Here is a 16552-nt window from a genome sequence, read left to right as displayed (position 1 = left end):
TGGGACGACACCAAAATAAAAAGCTTTTGCACAGGAAAGGAAATCATCAACAAAACAAAAAGGCAAACTATCAGGGAGAAGAAATTTACAAATAATACATCCAATAATGGGTAAACATCCCAAATATATGAAGAACTTACACAACTCAACACACACACAAAAAGATAGTCCAATTAAAACATGAATAGAGCACCTGAATAGACAATTTTCCAAAGAAGACTGACAGATGGCCAGTAGACACATGAAAACATGGTCAACATCACTAATTATCAGGGAAATGTAAATCAAAAGCACAATAAGATAGCACCTCACACCACTGTGATTGGCTAGCATCAAAAAGACAAAAAATGTTGGAGAGGATGTAGAGAAAAGAGAATTCTCAAGCACTGTTGGTGGGAATGTAAACTGATACAACTACTGTAGAAAACAGTATGGAGAGTCCTCAAAAAATCTAAAAATACAAATACCACATGATCCAGTCATCCACTATGGGGTATTTAGCCAAAGGAAAAGAAAACACTAATTTGCAAAGATATATTTTCACACCTCTGTTTATTGCTTATTTCCAACAGCCAAGATATGGAAGCAAACCAAGTGTCCATCAATAGATAAATGGATAAAGAAGATGTGGTATACATATACAGTGGGAAGTTATTCAGCCATAAAAAACAATGAAATCTTGCCATTTGTGAAAACCTGGGTGGACCTAGAGTATATTATGCTGAGTGAGATTAAGTCAGACAAAGACAAAATCATATGATTTCCCTTACATGTGGAATCTAAAAAACAAATGAACAAATGAAATAAGTTTTCATTATTTATTTATTTATTTTTTTTTAGTTTCACATTTTTTTGTGTGCCAATTTTAAATACAGTTTTATTTAAGACATTGCATTTTCCACTTAACAATACAGTGCTTATAAAGTGCAATGTTTATTTCCTTTCCCTGTGCACATATTCCATATTCAAGTATCAAGAATGCCCAGTTTTTTTGCTATAGCAGCTCAACATTACAACTGCCATGGAATTTGCTACAAATTTGGGTCCTTTGAATATTGTGTGTGGAACAATGCTCAACCTAATTATTCTCAGGTTGGTTTAGTCAACCTCTTCAATGGTGGGCCCAGAGGAGGCTCCACCAGAGGGAGGAGCTCCACCACCAGGGAAGCCTCCAGGCATTCCTCCTGGCATGCCCCCTGCACTCTGGTACAGCTTGGTGATGATGGGGTTGCAGACTTTCTCCAACTCTTTCTGCTGGTGTTCAAATTCTTCCTTCTCTGCAGTCTGGTTCTTATCAAGCCAGTTGATGATTTCATTGCACTTGTCAAGAATCTTCTGTTTGTCTTCATCATTTATCTTGCCCTGAAGTTTTTCATCTTCAACAGTTGCTTTCATGTTGAATGCGTAAGACTCAAGTGAATTCTTGGAAGACACCTTGTCCCGCTGTTTCTCATCTTCAGCTTTGTACTTCTCAGCTTCCTGGACCATGAGCTCAATATCTTCCTTGCTCAAGTGGCCCTTGTCATTAGTGATGGTAATCTTGTTCTCTTTTCCTGTGCTCTTATCCACGGCAGAGACATTGAGGATACCATTAGCATCAATATCGAAAGTGACCTCAATCTGAGGGACACCACGAGGAGCAGGAGGTATGCCTGTGAGTTCAAACTTTCCAAGTAGGTTGTTGTCCTTGGTCATGGCACGCTCACCTTCATACACCTGAATAAGCACACCAGGCTGGTTGTCCGAGTAGGTAGTGAAGGTCTGTGTCTGTTTGGTAGGAATGGTAGTATTACGCTTGATGAGAACAGTCATGACTCCTCCAGCAGTTTCAATGCCAAGAGAAAGTGGAGTGACATCCAACAGCAGCAAATCTTGAACATTTTCAGATTTGTCTCCAGAAAGGATAGCTGCTTGGACAGCTGCACCATAAGCAACAACCTCGTCAGGGTTGATGCTCTTATTCAGTTCTTTTCCATTGAAGAAATCTTGGAGAAGTTTCTGAATTTTGGGGATACGGGTAGAACCACCCACCAGGACAATATCGTGGATCTGAGACTTGTCTAACTTGGCATCTCGAAGGGCTTTCTCTACAGGGTCCAGGGTGCCATGGAACAGGTCAGCATTTAATTCTTCAAACCGGGCACGAGTGATAGAGGTATAGAAGTCGATTCCTTCATACAGAGAATCAATCTCGATACCGGCCTGGGTGCTGGAGGAAAGTGTACGCTTAGCACGTTCACAAGCAGTACGGAGGCGACGAACTGCCCTCTTGTTTTCACTGATATCTTTCTTATGTTTGCGCTTGAACTCTGCAATAAAATGGTTGACCATTCGGTTGTCAAAATCTTCTCCACCTAAGTGGGTGTCTCCAGCTGTGGACTTAACCTCAAAGATCCCATCTTCAATAGTAAGGATGGACACATCGAAAGTGCCGCCTCCCAAGTCAAAGATCAGCACATTCCTTTCAGCTCCGACTTTCTTGTCTAGGCTATAAGCAATAGCAGGAGCAGTTGGCTCATTGATGATGCGAAGCACATTGAGACCAGCAATAGTTCCAGCATCTTTGGTAGCCTGACGCTGAGAATCATTGAAATACGCAGGTACTGTGACAACTGCATTGGTAACGGTCTTCCCAAGATAAGCCTCTGCGATTTCCTTCATTTTCATCAAAACCATAGAAGACACCTCCTCTGGATAAAAGCTTTTTGTCTCTCCCTTGTATTCTACTTGGACCTTGGGCCTGCCAGCATTATTCACCACCATGAAAGGCCAATGCTTCATATCAGACTGGACAACAGCATCATCAAATCTCCATCCAATCAGGCGTTTGGCATCAAAAACTGTGTTGGTAGGGTTCATCGCAACTTGGTTCTTCGCAGCATCACCGATCAATCGTTCGGTGTCCGTGAAGGCGACATAACTTGGGGTGGTCCGGTTTCCCTGATCATTGGCAATTATTTCCACTTTCCCGTGCTGGAAGACACCCACGCAGGAGTAGGTGGTGCCAAGATCAATGCCAACTGCAGGTCCCTTAGACATGGTTGCTTATGTGTGGGCCTGGCTCAGGCTGAGAAGACAGCAATCCAAAGATGTAGCCCCGCGTTCAATGAGCTAGTTTCACATTTTAACTTAAATTCTAGTTAGGTACCTAAAGTGCAATATTAGCCTCAAGTATAGAATTTAGGGATGCATCACTTATAAACAACACCCAGTGCTCATCACAAGTGTCCTCCTTAATGAAACACATTTTTAGACACAGAGAGCAAACTACTGGCTGCCGGAGAGAGGTGATGGGGGGATGGGTGAAATATATAAAAAGGGTTAAGAGGTACAAATTTATATTTATATAATAAATAAGTCATGAGGATGAAAAGTACGCTATAGGAAATAGAGTCAATAGTATCATAATAACATGAGAGATGATAATTAAACTTACTGTGGTGAACATTTCGTAACTGTAAAAGCAGTATGTTGTACACCTGAAACTAATACTATGTTTCAATAGAAAAAGATATTTAGTAGGCAAAATATAATGAACTTGGTTAATGGAGAGTCAGTAAGTTGGATCAATCAAGAATATACTCCTAACTGTAACACAGAGGACATTAGGAGAAGGAAAGGAAAAGTGAATTGGGGGAATCGGAGGGGAAGATGAACCATGAGAGACTGTGGACTCTGAGAAACAAACTGAGGGCTTTGGAGGGGAGAGGGGTGGGGGGGTTGGGTGAGCCTGGTGGTGGGTATTATGGAGGGCACGGATTGCATGGAGCACTGCGCATGGTGCATAAATAATGGATCTTGGAACACTGAAAAAATAAAATAAATTTTTTAAAAAAGAATATATTCCTAACTCTCACATATATAATCAAATGGTCTCTCATAAAGGTGCCAAGACCATTTAATGGGGAAAGGAAAGTCTTTTCAACAAATCATGTTGAAAAAAAACAGATATCCATATGCAAAAAGAATGAAGTTTGATCCTTACCTTACTTATAACCATAGGAAAAAATAACTCAAAATGCATCAGGGTCCTAAACATAAGACCTAAAATTACCAAACTCTTAAAAGAAAATGGAGAAAGCCTTATAATACTGAATTTGGTGATGATTTCTTGGGTATGACATGAAAAACATAAGCAACAAAAGCAAAAGTAGATAAATTTTGACTACATCAAATTTTAAAACCTCTGTGCCTCAAAGACACAATCACCAGGGTGAAAAGGCAACTTATGGAATGGAAGAAAATAATTACAAATCATATATCTGGATAAGGAGCCAAAATCCAGAATAAGTAAGGAACTCCTACAAGTCAACAATAACAAAAATCCAAATAATCTGATTTTAAAATGGGCAAAGGACTTAAAAAGACATTTCTCCAAAGAAGATATACAGAGGTCAATAAGCATAAAAAAGATGCTTGATATCATTAATTATTAGAGAAATATAAATCAAAACCACAATGAGATATCATTTCACACCCATTAGGATGGATATTATTAAAAAAAAAAAAAAGAAACAGAGGGGCTCCTGGATAGCTCAGTCAGTTAAGCATCCACCTCTGGTTTTCACTCAGGTCATGAACTCATGGGTTATCATTTCAAGCCCCACATCGGGCTCCATGCTTAGTGCAGAGTCTGCTTGAGGTTCTCACTCTCACTAGCTCTCGCACTCTCTGCCCCTCCCCACTCACATGCTTTCTCTAAAATAATCTTAAAACAAACAAACAAACCAGAAAACAACAAGTGTTCACAGGATGTGGACAAATTAGAACTCCTGTGTACTACTGGTGAAAATGTATAATGGTGTAGGCATTACAGAAGACAGTACAGCAGTTCCTCAAAAAAATAAAAATAGAATTACCCTATGACCTAGCAATAACTCTTCTAGGTATAAATCCAGAATAATTGATAGCAAGGTCTCAAAAATATATTTGCATACTCACAGTCATAATCGCATTGTTCACAATACCCAAGAGGTGAAAGCAATTCAAAGGTCAATTGACAGATGAATAAACAAAATGTGATATATACATGCAGTGGGGTGTTATTCAGTCTTAAAAAGGAAGGAAATTCTCACACATGCTATAACATGTTTGAAACTTCAGAACATTATGCTAAGTAAAATAACCTCATTATAAAAAGGCAAAAATGCCCTAGGATTTCATTTTATATGAGGTATCTAGAATAGTCAAACTCATCCAAACAAAGTGGAATGGTGGTTGTCAGAGGAAAAGGGGAATGACAAGTTGTTATTTAATACATAGAGAGTTTCAGTTTTGCAAGATGAAAAAGTTCTGGAAATTGGTTGCACAGCAATGTGAATGTACTGAATACCGAACTGTATACTTAAAAATGGTTAAAATGGTAAAATTTATGTTATGTGTATTTTACCACAATTTTTAAAAAGAACATACCTGTTTTTCTCCTAATATAGACAAATATAAACTAAATTACATCTGTTACAAAATACTTAGAAATTCTTGATGATTTATAACAAACACCTTTTTTTAAATGCATGGATAATCTTACAAAGTCCCATGAAATCTCATATCATATATAACCTGACAAGTCCCAAATTTACACATATAATGTAGGCAATTTCCTCTGAACTCTTCCAGACTGACATATCCAACTGTCAATCAACATCTCAATTTGAGTGGCATAACATACATCTCCAGCTTAAGACCTAAGTGTCCAAAACCAAATTCTTGATTTTCCTCCATAAATCTGTTCTATCCTGTTTTCCTCATCTCAATAAAGAGCAATGCATTTCTTGCCAGTTATCCAGGCCTGTAAACTATGAAGTCTCTCACATATTTTTGGTATTAATTCCATCATCCAACCCTATTTTCTTCACCTTCAAACAATATCCAGAGTTTCATGACTTTTCACCACCTTCATTATAACTGCGTGTACCCCATCATCACCCTTCACCTACGCTATTGCAATGACATTCAGTTTTGTCTCCCTGTTTCCAATCTTGGGCCCTATAGTTCATTTTTCAACTATATCCAGAAAAATCCATTTAAAATATAAATTGGGTCACATTCTTATTTGTCATACCTTTGCTCAAAACACTTCAATGATTTTTTCATCTTATTCAGAGTAAGAGCAAAAGATTTCATCCTGACTCACAAGACCCTACATGTTCTGGTCTCTCGTTACCTCTGTGGCTTAATATATAACCATTTTTGCCCCTTATTTATTACCTTCCAGTCTCACTACTTTCTTGGCTTTAACTCAACAGGGATATAAGGTTTGGGGCCTGAAATCCCTGCATAAGTCTAAACCTCCAAAGGGGTAGACTAGAAAAAATATATCCACTGATAATGAAAGATAACAAAGAAGCTCCTCAGTTTGGTCCTAATCTCTTATAAAGAAGGCAAAATGTCACCTGTGTCCTGCCTTGATAAAGAAATTCTGATCTATAATACTATCTGTCCAATTCAGGAAATCCCAACCCAATAACTAAGAAAGTAAACAAGCAAGCTGGGGATAATTCATTAGGATAACTTAACACAAACACATGGAAACTCTTTCTGGATTCATACACTCTAAACAAAGCACACAGGATTACCATAGATAAATTTCACCAATCATAAAATCACTATCTAGAATTACACAAGACAACCATCCTACATAAGAATAGAAGACATCTGGTAATTAGAACTCCAATAACTTTAGGTGAGAGTTATCATTAAAGAATATAATTATTCAGAGTTATTAAAGGAAGAGGAGGGGCTTAGGAAGTAGAGGAGGAGGACCCTGAGTTCACCCTGTCCTATGTTCTCACCTATAATCTACATCCAAGTCAATAAACCAGAGGGTGATCTGAACACTGGCAGCACAAACTCCACAACTAAATACAGAGAAGAAATTGAATCTGCAAGGTTAGGAAAGTCAGAGAGGTGGAGGAGGCTGCCCACAGGAGGGACAGAGTTGTGCACTCAGGGTAGAGGCACAGCCCTTGCTCCAGGAGCTCACATGGGGAAGACTAATCCCTGCAAGGTTTGGCTTTAAAAATCAGACAGACTGAATTCTGTGGGTTTGTAAAAACAGTGGTACTTGGAGCCTAGAGCTTTAAAAGTCGGCTGACTCAGCACTAGGTGACCCAGGAGGGTGAGTCATAACTGGGTCACTGCCCTTAAAGGGACAGCAGCGTCCATGGAGAGGTAACATAAAAACAGTTCACATGATGCTAAGGGGAAATAGGAGACAGATCTGTTCATACTGATTTTGGAGTGTTTTGGGGGATCTGTCTGAAAATGAGGGAGCTGGCAGGTAATATTTTCCAAACTACCCTACCAGAATAAACACAGAGACACTATGGGAAGAAGGACTACATAGACACTTGCTCCCTAACCCACTAGCAATGCACCATGCCCATGAGTTCTCCTGAGGACTCACCTACTCCAAGCCTGCTAATCTCAGCCCAAGGCTCAGGGCAAATTTTGTTAAAGCCACCTGTGTGTCCCGCCCACCAGATGGGTGCACAGTTGCCAATGCACACAGTACAGATCTACTGCATCTCACCCAGCCATGTGCCCCCAGACATGCTGGATGGAAGGGATAACAGGATGAAAGAAGAACAAATTAGTGACCTAGAAGACAGAGTAATGGAAAGTAACCAAGCTGAACAAAAGAGAGAGAAAAGAATTACGCAAAATGAAAATAAACTTAGGGAACGCTTTATCAAACATATGAATATTATTATAATATTACATTATATTGTAATATCTATGTAATATATTGTAATATCTTTGTAATACATATTACATTATATGTATATGTAACATATTATATGTAATACATATTACATTATACTGTAATACAATATAATTTACATGTAATTACAATGTAATTTCATGTAAATTACATTATATTGCATTACAATATAATGTAATATTATAATAATATTCATATTGTGGGAGTCCCAGAAGAAGAAGAGAGAAAAGGGAGCAGAAAATTTATTTGAAGAAATAATAGTGAAAACATCCTTAATTTGGGGAAGGAAACAGATATCCACTACCTAACCTGCTTACGTCATGCCCTGCCCCCACCAGCTGGGCCTGTCTCAGTCTTGACCTCCTGTGGAGGACACATGCACCTTGTTAAAACTGTACCCCCATCCATAGTCACTTTGCAGAGCAGCCCTGGCTGGCCCTGGTCTCTGCAGTGGCTGCAATCCCCTGTGGAAGAGGACGAGCAAGCAGAGCTTACAGCACTGCACCCATACACACACACTTTGTGGGGAGGCCCCAGCCAGCCTAGACTCAGCAGCTGTGCCCCCTGTGGAAGAGCACCAGCACAGTCTTGTTAAAAGTGCACACATCACCCACTACTTTTAAGAGCAAGAAATGCAGTTGACTTTGCTAACACAAAGACACACAGAGTTAAGCAAAATGAGGGCATGGAGAAATATGTCACAAATCAAAGAAGAGAACAAAAAATTACAGCAAGAGATTTAAGTGAAATTGAGATCATATGCCTGACAGAGAAATTAAACTAATGATCATAAAAATACTCACTGCAGGGGAGGTGAACCATGAGAGACTATGGACTCTGAAAAACAATCTGGCAGGTTTTGAAAGAGTGGGGGTGGGAGGTTGGGGGAGCCAGGTGGTGGGTATCAAGGAGGGCACGGATTGCATGGAGCACTAGGTGTGGTGAAAAACAATGAATTCTGTTATGCTGAAAAGAAATTTAAAAAAATAAAAATAAAAATAATAAATATAAATAAATAAATAAATAAAAGAATTTAAAAAATACTCACTGGACTTGAGAAGAATGGAAAACATCAGTAAGACCCTTATCACAAAAAAGGTAAAAAAAAAATCAGAGATGACGAACACAATAATTGAAATTAAAAATACAGTTGATGGAACAGCAGACTAGAGGAAGCAGAGGTATAAATTAATGACCTAGAAGATAGAGTAATGGAAAGGAATCAATCTGAGCAAGCAAGAGAAATACACAAAATGAGAATGGACTTAGGAAACTCAGTGACTCCATCAAGGATAATAACATTTGCATAATAGGGATCCCAGGAGAGGAGAGAAGAAGAGAGAGGGATCCCAGGAGAAGAGAGAAAATTTATTTAAAGAAATAATACTGGGTGTGGTACATAAGCAATGAACTTTGGAACACAAAAAAATTTTAATTTAATTTAAAAAATAAAAAATAAAAAAATTTAAATTAAATTAAAAAAAGAAATAATAGCTGAAAACTTCCCAGATCTGGAAAGGGAAACATATCCAGATCCGGAAGGCACAGGGAATACCTCCCCCCCCAAATAAGCCCAATGTGATCCACACCAAGACACATAGTAATTAAATTGGAAGAGTAGTCATAAAGAAAAGTTTTAAAAGCGGCAAGAAAGCAGCAGGGGGGAGTGACATACAAGGGAAACTCCACAAAGCTATCCAATTTTTCAACAGAAACTTTGCAGGGCAAAAGGGAGTGGCATAATATATTTGAAGAACTGAAAGGCAAAAAATCTACAACCAAGAAAACTCTATCCAGAAAGGCTATCATTCAAAATAGAAAGCGATAAAGAGTCTCTGAGACAAATGAAATTAAAGAAGTTTGTGACCAATAAACCAGCCTTATAAGAAATATTAAAGGAGACACTTCAAGTGGAAAGGAAAAAGTGTGAGAATCTGAAAAGCAAAAAACACAAAAGCAATAAAAAAAAAGTGTAAAAAAGTGTATCTGTAAAACTCAGTTAAGGGAGTCACAAAATAAAAGGCTGTAAAATATGACACCGTATACTTAAAACGTCAGGGGCAGGGAAGGAGTAAAGAATGGATTCAGGGGCGCCTGGGTGGCTCAGTGGGTTAAAGCCTCTGCCTTCAGCTCAGGTCATGATCCCAGGGTCCTGGGATCCAGCCCCGCATCGGGCTCTCTGCTCAGCGGGGAGTCCGCTTCCCCCTCTCTCTCTGCCTGCCTCTCTACCTACTTGTGATCTCTGTCAAATAAATAAAATCTTTAAAAAAAAAAAAAAAGAATGGATTCAAAGTTAAGAGGCCATCAACTTCATTTATATTAAAGGATGCATTAGATGTTCTATACAAACCTACTGGTGACCACAAATGGAAAACCAGTAATAGATATGTAAAAATAAAGAGAAAGAAATCCAAGTTTATCACTAAAGAGAAAGACAACAAACCATGAAAGAAGGCAAGAGAAGACAGAATCAGAGAAAAACTACAAAAATAACCACAAAACAAGTAACAAAATGGCAATCAATACATATCTGTCAATAATTACTCTGAATATAAATGGACTAAGTGCTCCAACCAAAAGAAATAAGGTGATAGAGTGGATGAAAAAACAAGACCCATCTAGAGGCTACCTACAAAAAACTCATTTCAAACTTAAAGACACTTGCAGATGGAAAGTGAGGGGATGGAGGAACATTTATCATGCAGATGAATATCAAAAGAAAGCTGAGATAGCAATACTCAGAGCAGAAAAAATAGACTGGAACAAAGATTGTAATAAGAGACAAAGAAAGAGACTAATGACAAAGGGGACAATCCAACAAGAAGATATAACAATTATAAACATTTACGCATCCAACATGGGAGCACCTAAATACACAGAATTGTTAATAACAACCACAAAGGAAATAACTGAAAGTAATACAGTAACAGTAGGGGACAGTAACACCCACTTACACCAACGCACAGATAATCCAAACAGAAAGTCAACAAGGAAACAGTGGCTTTGAATGATACACTGGAACAGATGGATTTAACAGATATATTCAGGACATTCTATCCTAAAACAGCAGAATACACTTTCTTTTCAAGTGCACGTAGAACATTCTCCAGAATAGATCACATATTAGGTCACAAAACAAGCCTCAACAAATTCAGAAAGAATGAAATCATACCATGCATCTTTTCTGACCACAATGCTATGAAACTAGAAATCAACCACAAGAAAAAGTCCTCAATAAATACATAGAGGTTAAAGATCATGCTACTAAACAATGAATGGGTCTACCAAGAAATGAAAGAAGGAATAAGATATTACATGGAAACAAACAAAATGCAAACACAGTGGTACAAGCTTTGGGATGTAGCAAAAGTGGTTAAAAGTGGGAATTTTATAGCAATAATGGCCAACCTCAAAAAGCAAGAAAAATCTCAAATAAACACCTAAAGCAGCTATAAAAAGAATAAACAAAACCCAAAGCTAGTAGAAGGAAGGAAATAATAAAGATTAAAGGAAACAGTCAGCAAACCTAAAAGGCAGCCTATGGAACGGGAGAAGATATCTGCATATGACATAAGAGATAAAGGGCTGGTATCCAAGATCTATAAAGAACTTATCAAACTCAACACCCAAGAAATAAACAATCCAGTCAAGAAATGGACAGAAGACATGAAGAGGCATTTCTCCAAAGAAGACATACAAATGGCCAACAGACACATGAAAAAATGTTCTACATCGCTCAGCATCAGGGAAATACAAATCAAAACCACAATGAGAGGGGTGCCTGGGTGGCTCAGTGGGCTATATCCTCTGCCTTCGACTCAGGTCATGATCCCAGGGTCCTGGGATCGAGCCCCACATCGGGCTCTCTGCTCCACGGGGAGCCTGCTTTCTCTCTCTCTGCCTGCCTCTCTGCCTACTTGTGATCTCTCTGTCAAATAAATAAATAAAATTTAAAAAAAAAAACCCACAATGAGATACCATCTCACACCAGTCAGAATGGATATAATTAACAAGACAGGAAACAACAAACATTGGTGATGATGTGGAGAAAGGGGAACCTTCCTATACTATTGGGAATGCAAGTTGGTACAGCCACTCTGGAAAACAGTATGGCATTTCCTCAAGAAGTTAAAAATAGATCTACCTATGACCCAGCACTTACACTACTGGGTATTTACCACAAAGATACAAAGGTAGTGATCCGAAAGGGCACCTGCACCCCAATGTTTATAGCAGCAATGTCCATGATAGCCAAACTATGGAGGGAGCCCAGATGTCTATCAACAGATGAATGGATAAAGAAGATATGGTGTGTATGTGTGTGTATGTATGTGTATATATATATACACACACACACACACACACACACACACACACACACACACAATGTGTGTGTATATATATATATATATGTATACACACTATGTTTATACATATATATATATATGTACACATACACACACACACATATATACACAGTGGAATATTACTCAGCCACCAGAAAGGATGAAATCTTAAAATTTACATCAACATGGACGGAAGTGGGATGTATCATGCTGAGCAAAATCAGTCAGTCTGAGAAAGACAATTATATGGTTTCACTCATATGTGGAATATAGGAAATAGTGCAGAGGATCATAGGTGAAGGAAGGGAAAACTGAATGGGAAGAAAGCAAAGAGGGAGGAAAAACATGAGAGACTCTTACCTGTAGGAAACAAACTGAGGGTTGCTGGAAGGGAGGTGGTTGGGGGAATGGGGTAACTGGGGGATGGACATTAAGGAGGGCATGTGATGTGTGGGGTGTTATATGCAACTGATAAATTACTAAATTCTACATCTGAAACTAAATGTGTACTATATGTTGGCTAATTGAATTTAAATTTTAAAAAGGTTAAAGCAAAACTAAATTATATAGAAATTTTAAAAATGGAACAGATAAATGAAACAAGAAACTCATTAAAACATCAATAAAATTGCTAAACCTTTAGCCAGACTCATCAAGAGAGAAGACTCAAATAAATAAAATCACAAATGAAAGAGGAAAAATAACACCACCACAAAAACATAACTTTTTTAAGAGAATATTATGAAAAATTATATGCCAACAAATTGGACAACATAGAATGGATAAATTTTTAGAAACACATAACCTACCAAAACTGAAGAAGGAAGAAACGGAAAATTTGAACAGACTGATTACTAGCAATGAACTTGAATCAGTAATCAAACAACTTCCAACAACAAAAGTCCAGGACCAGATGGCTTCACAGGCAAATTCTACCAAACATTTAAAGAAGAGTTAATACTATCCTTCTCAAATTATTTCAAAAAATTGAAAAGGAAGGAAAACTTCCAAATTTACACTATGAAGCCAGCATTACCCTGACACCAAACCCAGATAAAAACACCACTAAAAAAGAGAACTGCAGACCAGTATCTCTGATGTGCATGGATTAAAAAATCCTCAACAAGATACTAGCAAACTGAATCCAACAATACACTAAAAAATCATTCACCACAATCAAGTGGGATTTATTCCTGGGATGCAAGTACAGTTCAATATTCACAAATCAATCAACACAATACATCATATCAATAAAAGAAAGGATAAGAACTGTGTCATTGTAAAGGACACAGAAAAACCATTTGATGAAGTACAACATTCATTCATGATAAAAACCCTCAACAAAATAGGTTTTGAGGGAACATACCTCAACATAATAAAGGCCTTATTGAAAAACCCACAGCAACCATCATACTCAATGGGAAAAAAATTGAAGCTCTTCCCCTGAGATCAAGAACAAGACAGGTTTGTCTCCTCTCAGCATGTTTATTCAATATAGTACTGAAAGTCTTAGCCACAGCAATCAGACAACAAAAAGAAATAAAGGCATCCAAATTGGTAAGAACAAGTAAAACTTTCACTATTTGCAGATGACATGATACTCTACAGAAAACCCAAAAGACTCCACCCAAATACTACTAGAACTGATAAATAAATTTAGTAATGTCACAGGATACAAAATTGATGTACAGAAATATGTTGCATTTCTGCACCAATAATGAAGCAGAAAGAAAAATAAAACAATCTCATTTACAAATGCGCCAAAAATAATAAAATACCTAGAAATAGATTTAACCAAAGAGGTATAACAGCTATACTCAGAAAACTCTAAACAGTGATGAAAGAAATCAAAGACAACCAAAGAAATGGAAAGACACTGCATGCTTATGGATTCAAAGAATATTGTTAAAACCTCTATACTACCCAAAGCAACCTACACATTTAACGCAATCTTTATCAAAATACCAACAGTATTTTTCACAGAACTAGAACAAACAATCCTAAAATGTGTATGCCAAAAAAAGATTTCAAATAGCCAAAGCAATCCTGAGGAAAATAAAACAAAACTGGAGGTATCACAATTCCAGGCTTCATAGTTATATTATAAAGATGTAGGTACCAAAAGAGTATGGTACCAGCACAAAAATAGAAACATAGATCAATGGAAGAGAACAGAAAACCCCAAAATAAACTCACAATTACAAGGTCAATTAATCTTCAACAAAGGAGGAAAGAATATGAAATGGGAAAAAGTCTCCTCAACAAATGGGCAGCTATATGCAAAAGAATGAAACTGGTCCACTTTTTTATACCATACACAAAATAAACTCAGACTGGATTAAAGACCTAAATGTGAGGCCTGAAACCATAAAAATCCTAGACGAGAACACAGACAGTAATGTCTTTGATATCAGGAATAGCAACATTTTCTTAGACAGGTCCCCTGAGGCTAGGGAAACAAAAACAAATAAACTATTGGGATTTCATCAAAATAAGAAGCTTCTGCACAGTGAAAGAAAGTCAACAAAACTAAAAGATAATCTAGTGAATGACAAAAGATATTTGCAAATGATATATATGATAAAGGGTTAGTATCTGAAATCGATTAAGAGCTTATAGAACTCAATACTGAAAAAAAAAATCCAATTTAAAAATGGGCAGGGGTGCCTGGGTGGCTCAGTGGGTTAAGCCTCTGCCTTCCGCTCAGGTCATGATCTCGGGGTCCTGGGATCGAGCCCCGCATCAGGCTCTCTGCTCAGTGGGGAGTCTGCTTCCCCCTCTCTCTCTGCCTGACCCTCTGCCTACTTGTGATCTCTCTCTGTGTCAAATAAATAAATAAATAAAAATCTTTACTAAAAATGGGCAGAAGACACGAACAGACATCTTTCCAAAGAAGAACTACAGATGGGCAACAAATCCATGAAAACATGCTCATCACTTGTCATCAGGTACATGCAAATCAAAACGTCAATGAGATACCACCTCACATCTGTCAAAACCGCTAAAATAAAAAACACAAGAAACAACAACTGCTGGCAGGCATGTGGAAAAAAAGCAACACTCGTGCACTGCCGGTGGGAAGGCAAACTGGTGCAGCCACTGGGGAAAACAGTACAGAGGCTCCTCAAAACTTAAAAACAGAACTACCTCATGACCCAGCAATCTCACTATTTACCCGAGAAATGCAAAAACACCAGTTCAAAGGGATCCAGGCACCCCTATAGTTTATAGCAGCATGATCAACAACAGCCAAATTATGGAAGCAACCCAAGTGCCCACCAATCGATGAATGGATAAATTCATGGATAAAGAAGATGGGGCATATATAAAGAGGAATATTATTCAGCCTCCCCCCCCCAAATAAAGAGTGAAATCTTGCCATTTGCAACAATGTGGATGGATCTAGAGAATATAGAGCTAAGTAAAATCAGTCAGTCAGAGAAAGACCAGTACCACAGGATCTCACTCACTATCTGGAATTTAAGAAACAAAACAAATGAGCAAAGACAAAAAAAGAGAAAGAGAGAAGCAAGAAACAAGACACTTAACTATAGAGACAAAGTAATGGTTACCAGGGAGGAACTGGGAGTCGGGCGGGGGGTGGGGGTGGGTAGTGGAAATGAGTGAAATAGAGACAGGAATTAAAGAGTACACTTAAGGGCGCCTGGGTGGCTCAGTGGGTTAAGCTGCTGCCTTCGGCTCAGGTCATGATCTTAGGGTCCTGGGATCGAGTCCCACATCGGGCTCTCTGCTCAGCAGGGAGCCTGCTTCCTCCTCTCTCTCTCTGCCTGCCTCTCTGTCTACTTGTGATCTCTGTCAAATAAATAAATAAAATCTTTAAAAAAAAAAAAAAGAGTACACTTAATTTTTTGTGTTTTTTTTTAAGATTTTGTTTATTTATTTGACAGACAGAGATCACAAGTAGGCAGAGAGGCAGGCAGAGAGAGAGAGAGGGAAGCAGGCTTCCTGCTGAGCAGAGAGCCCGAAGCGGGGCTCGATCCCAGGACCTTGACAACATGATCTGAGCCAAAAGCAGAGGCTTTAATCCACTGAGCCACCCAGGCGCCCGAGAGTACACTTATCTTGATGAGCACTGAGTCATGTATAAAATTGTTGAATCACTCTATTTTATACCTGAAACTTATGTAACACTGTATGTTAACTGTGGAGTTAAAATTAGAAACTTAATTACAAACAACAGCAACAACATGGAATATGTTTGCAATATTCAGATAAAGATTCCTTAAATGAAACACAAAAAGCAAAAACCAGATAAGAAAAACATATAAAAAGGGACTTGATTAAAATGAAAATATTCTGTTCTTCAGAAAATATTTACAGTTAGAAATCTGACAAAAAAAGGTACATCCAGAATATATAAAGAACTAGATTGCTTAGCTTATTGGCATATAACTGTTGATAATAACTTCTGATGATTGTTTCTACTTCCTTGGTGTTAGTTGTGATCTCTCCCTTTTCATTC

At 38.0% G+C, this 16552-nt stretch overlaps 1 protein-coding gene across 1 annotated transcript; it reads right to left on the bottom strand.

Moving 5' to 3' along the window:
- Positions 1–856: 856 nt before the first annotated feature.
- LOC125078931 (heat shock cognate 71 kDa protein-like) lies at positions 857–3113 on the bottom strand. The gene has a single exon (XM_047692205.1). The coding sequence runs from the start codon at positions 3037–3039 to the stop codon at positions 1099–1101; it is 1941 nt and encodes a 646-aa protein (XP_047548161.1). The 5' UTR covers positions 3040–3113; the 3' UTR covers positions 857–1098.
- Positions 3114–16552: the final 13439 nt, after the last annotated feature.

The sequence above is a fragment of the Lutra lutra genome, chromosome 10 (genome assembly GCF_902655055.1).
Source record: "Lutra lutra chromosome 10, mLutLut1.2, whole genome shotgun sequence".
NCBI classification, from domain to species: domain Eukaryota; kingdom Metazoa; phylum Chordata; class Mammalia; order Carnivora; family Mustelidae; genus Lutra; species Lutra lutra.
Note: the sequence above shows the minus strand (reverse complement) of the source record. Positions and strands in the feature narration are given on the sequence as shown.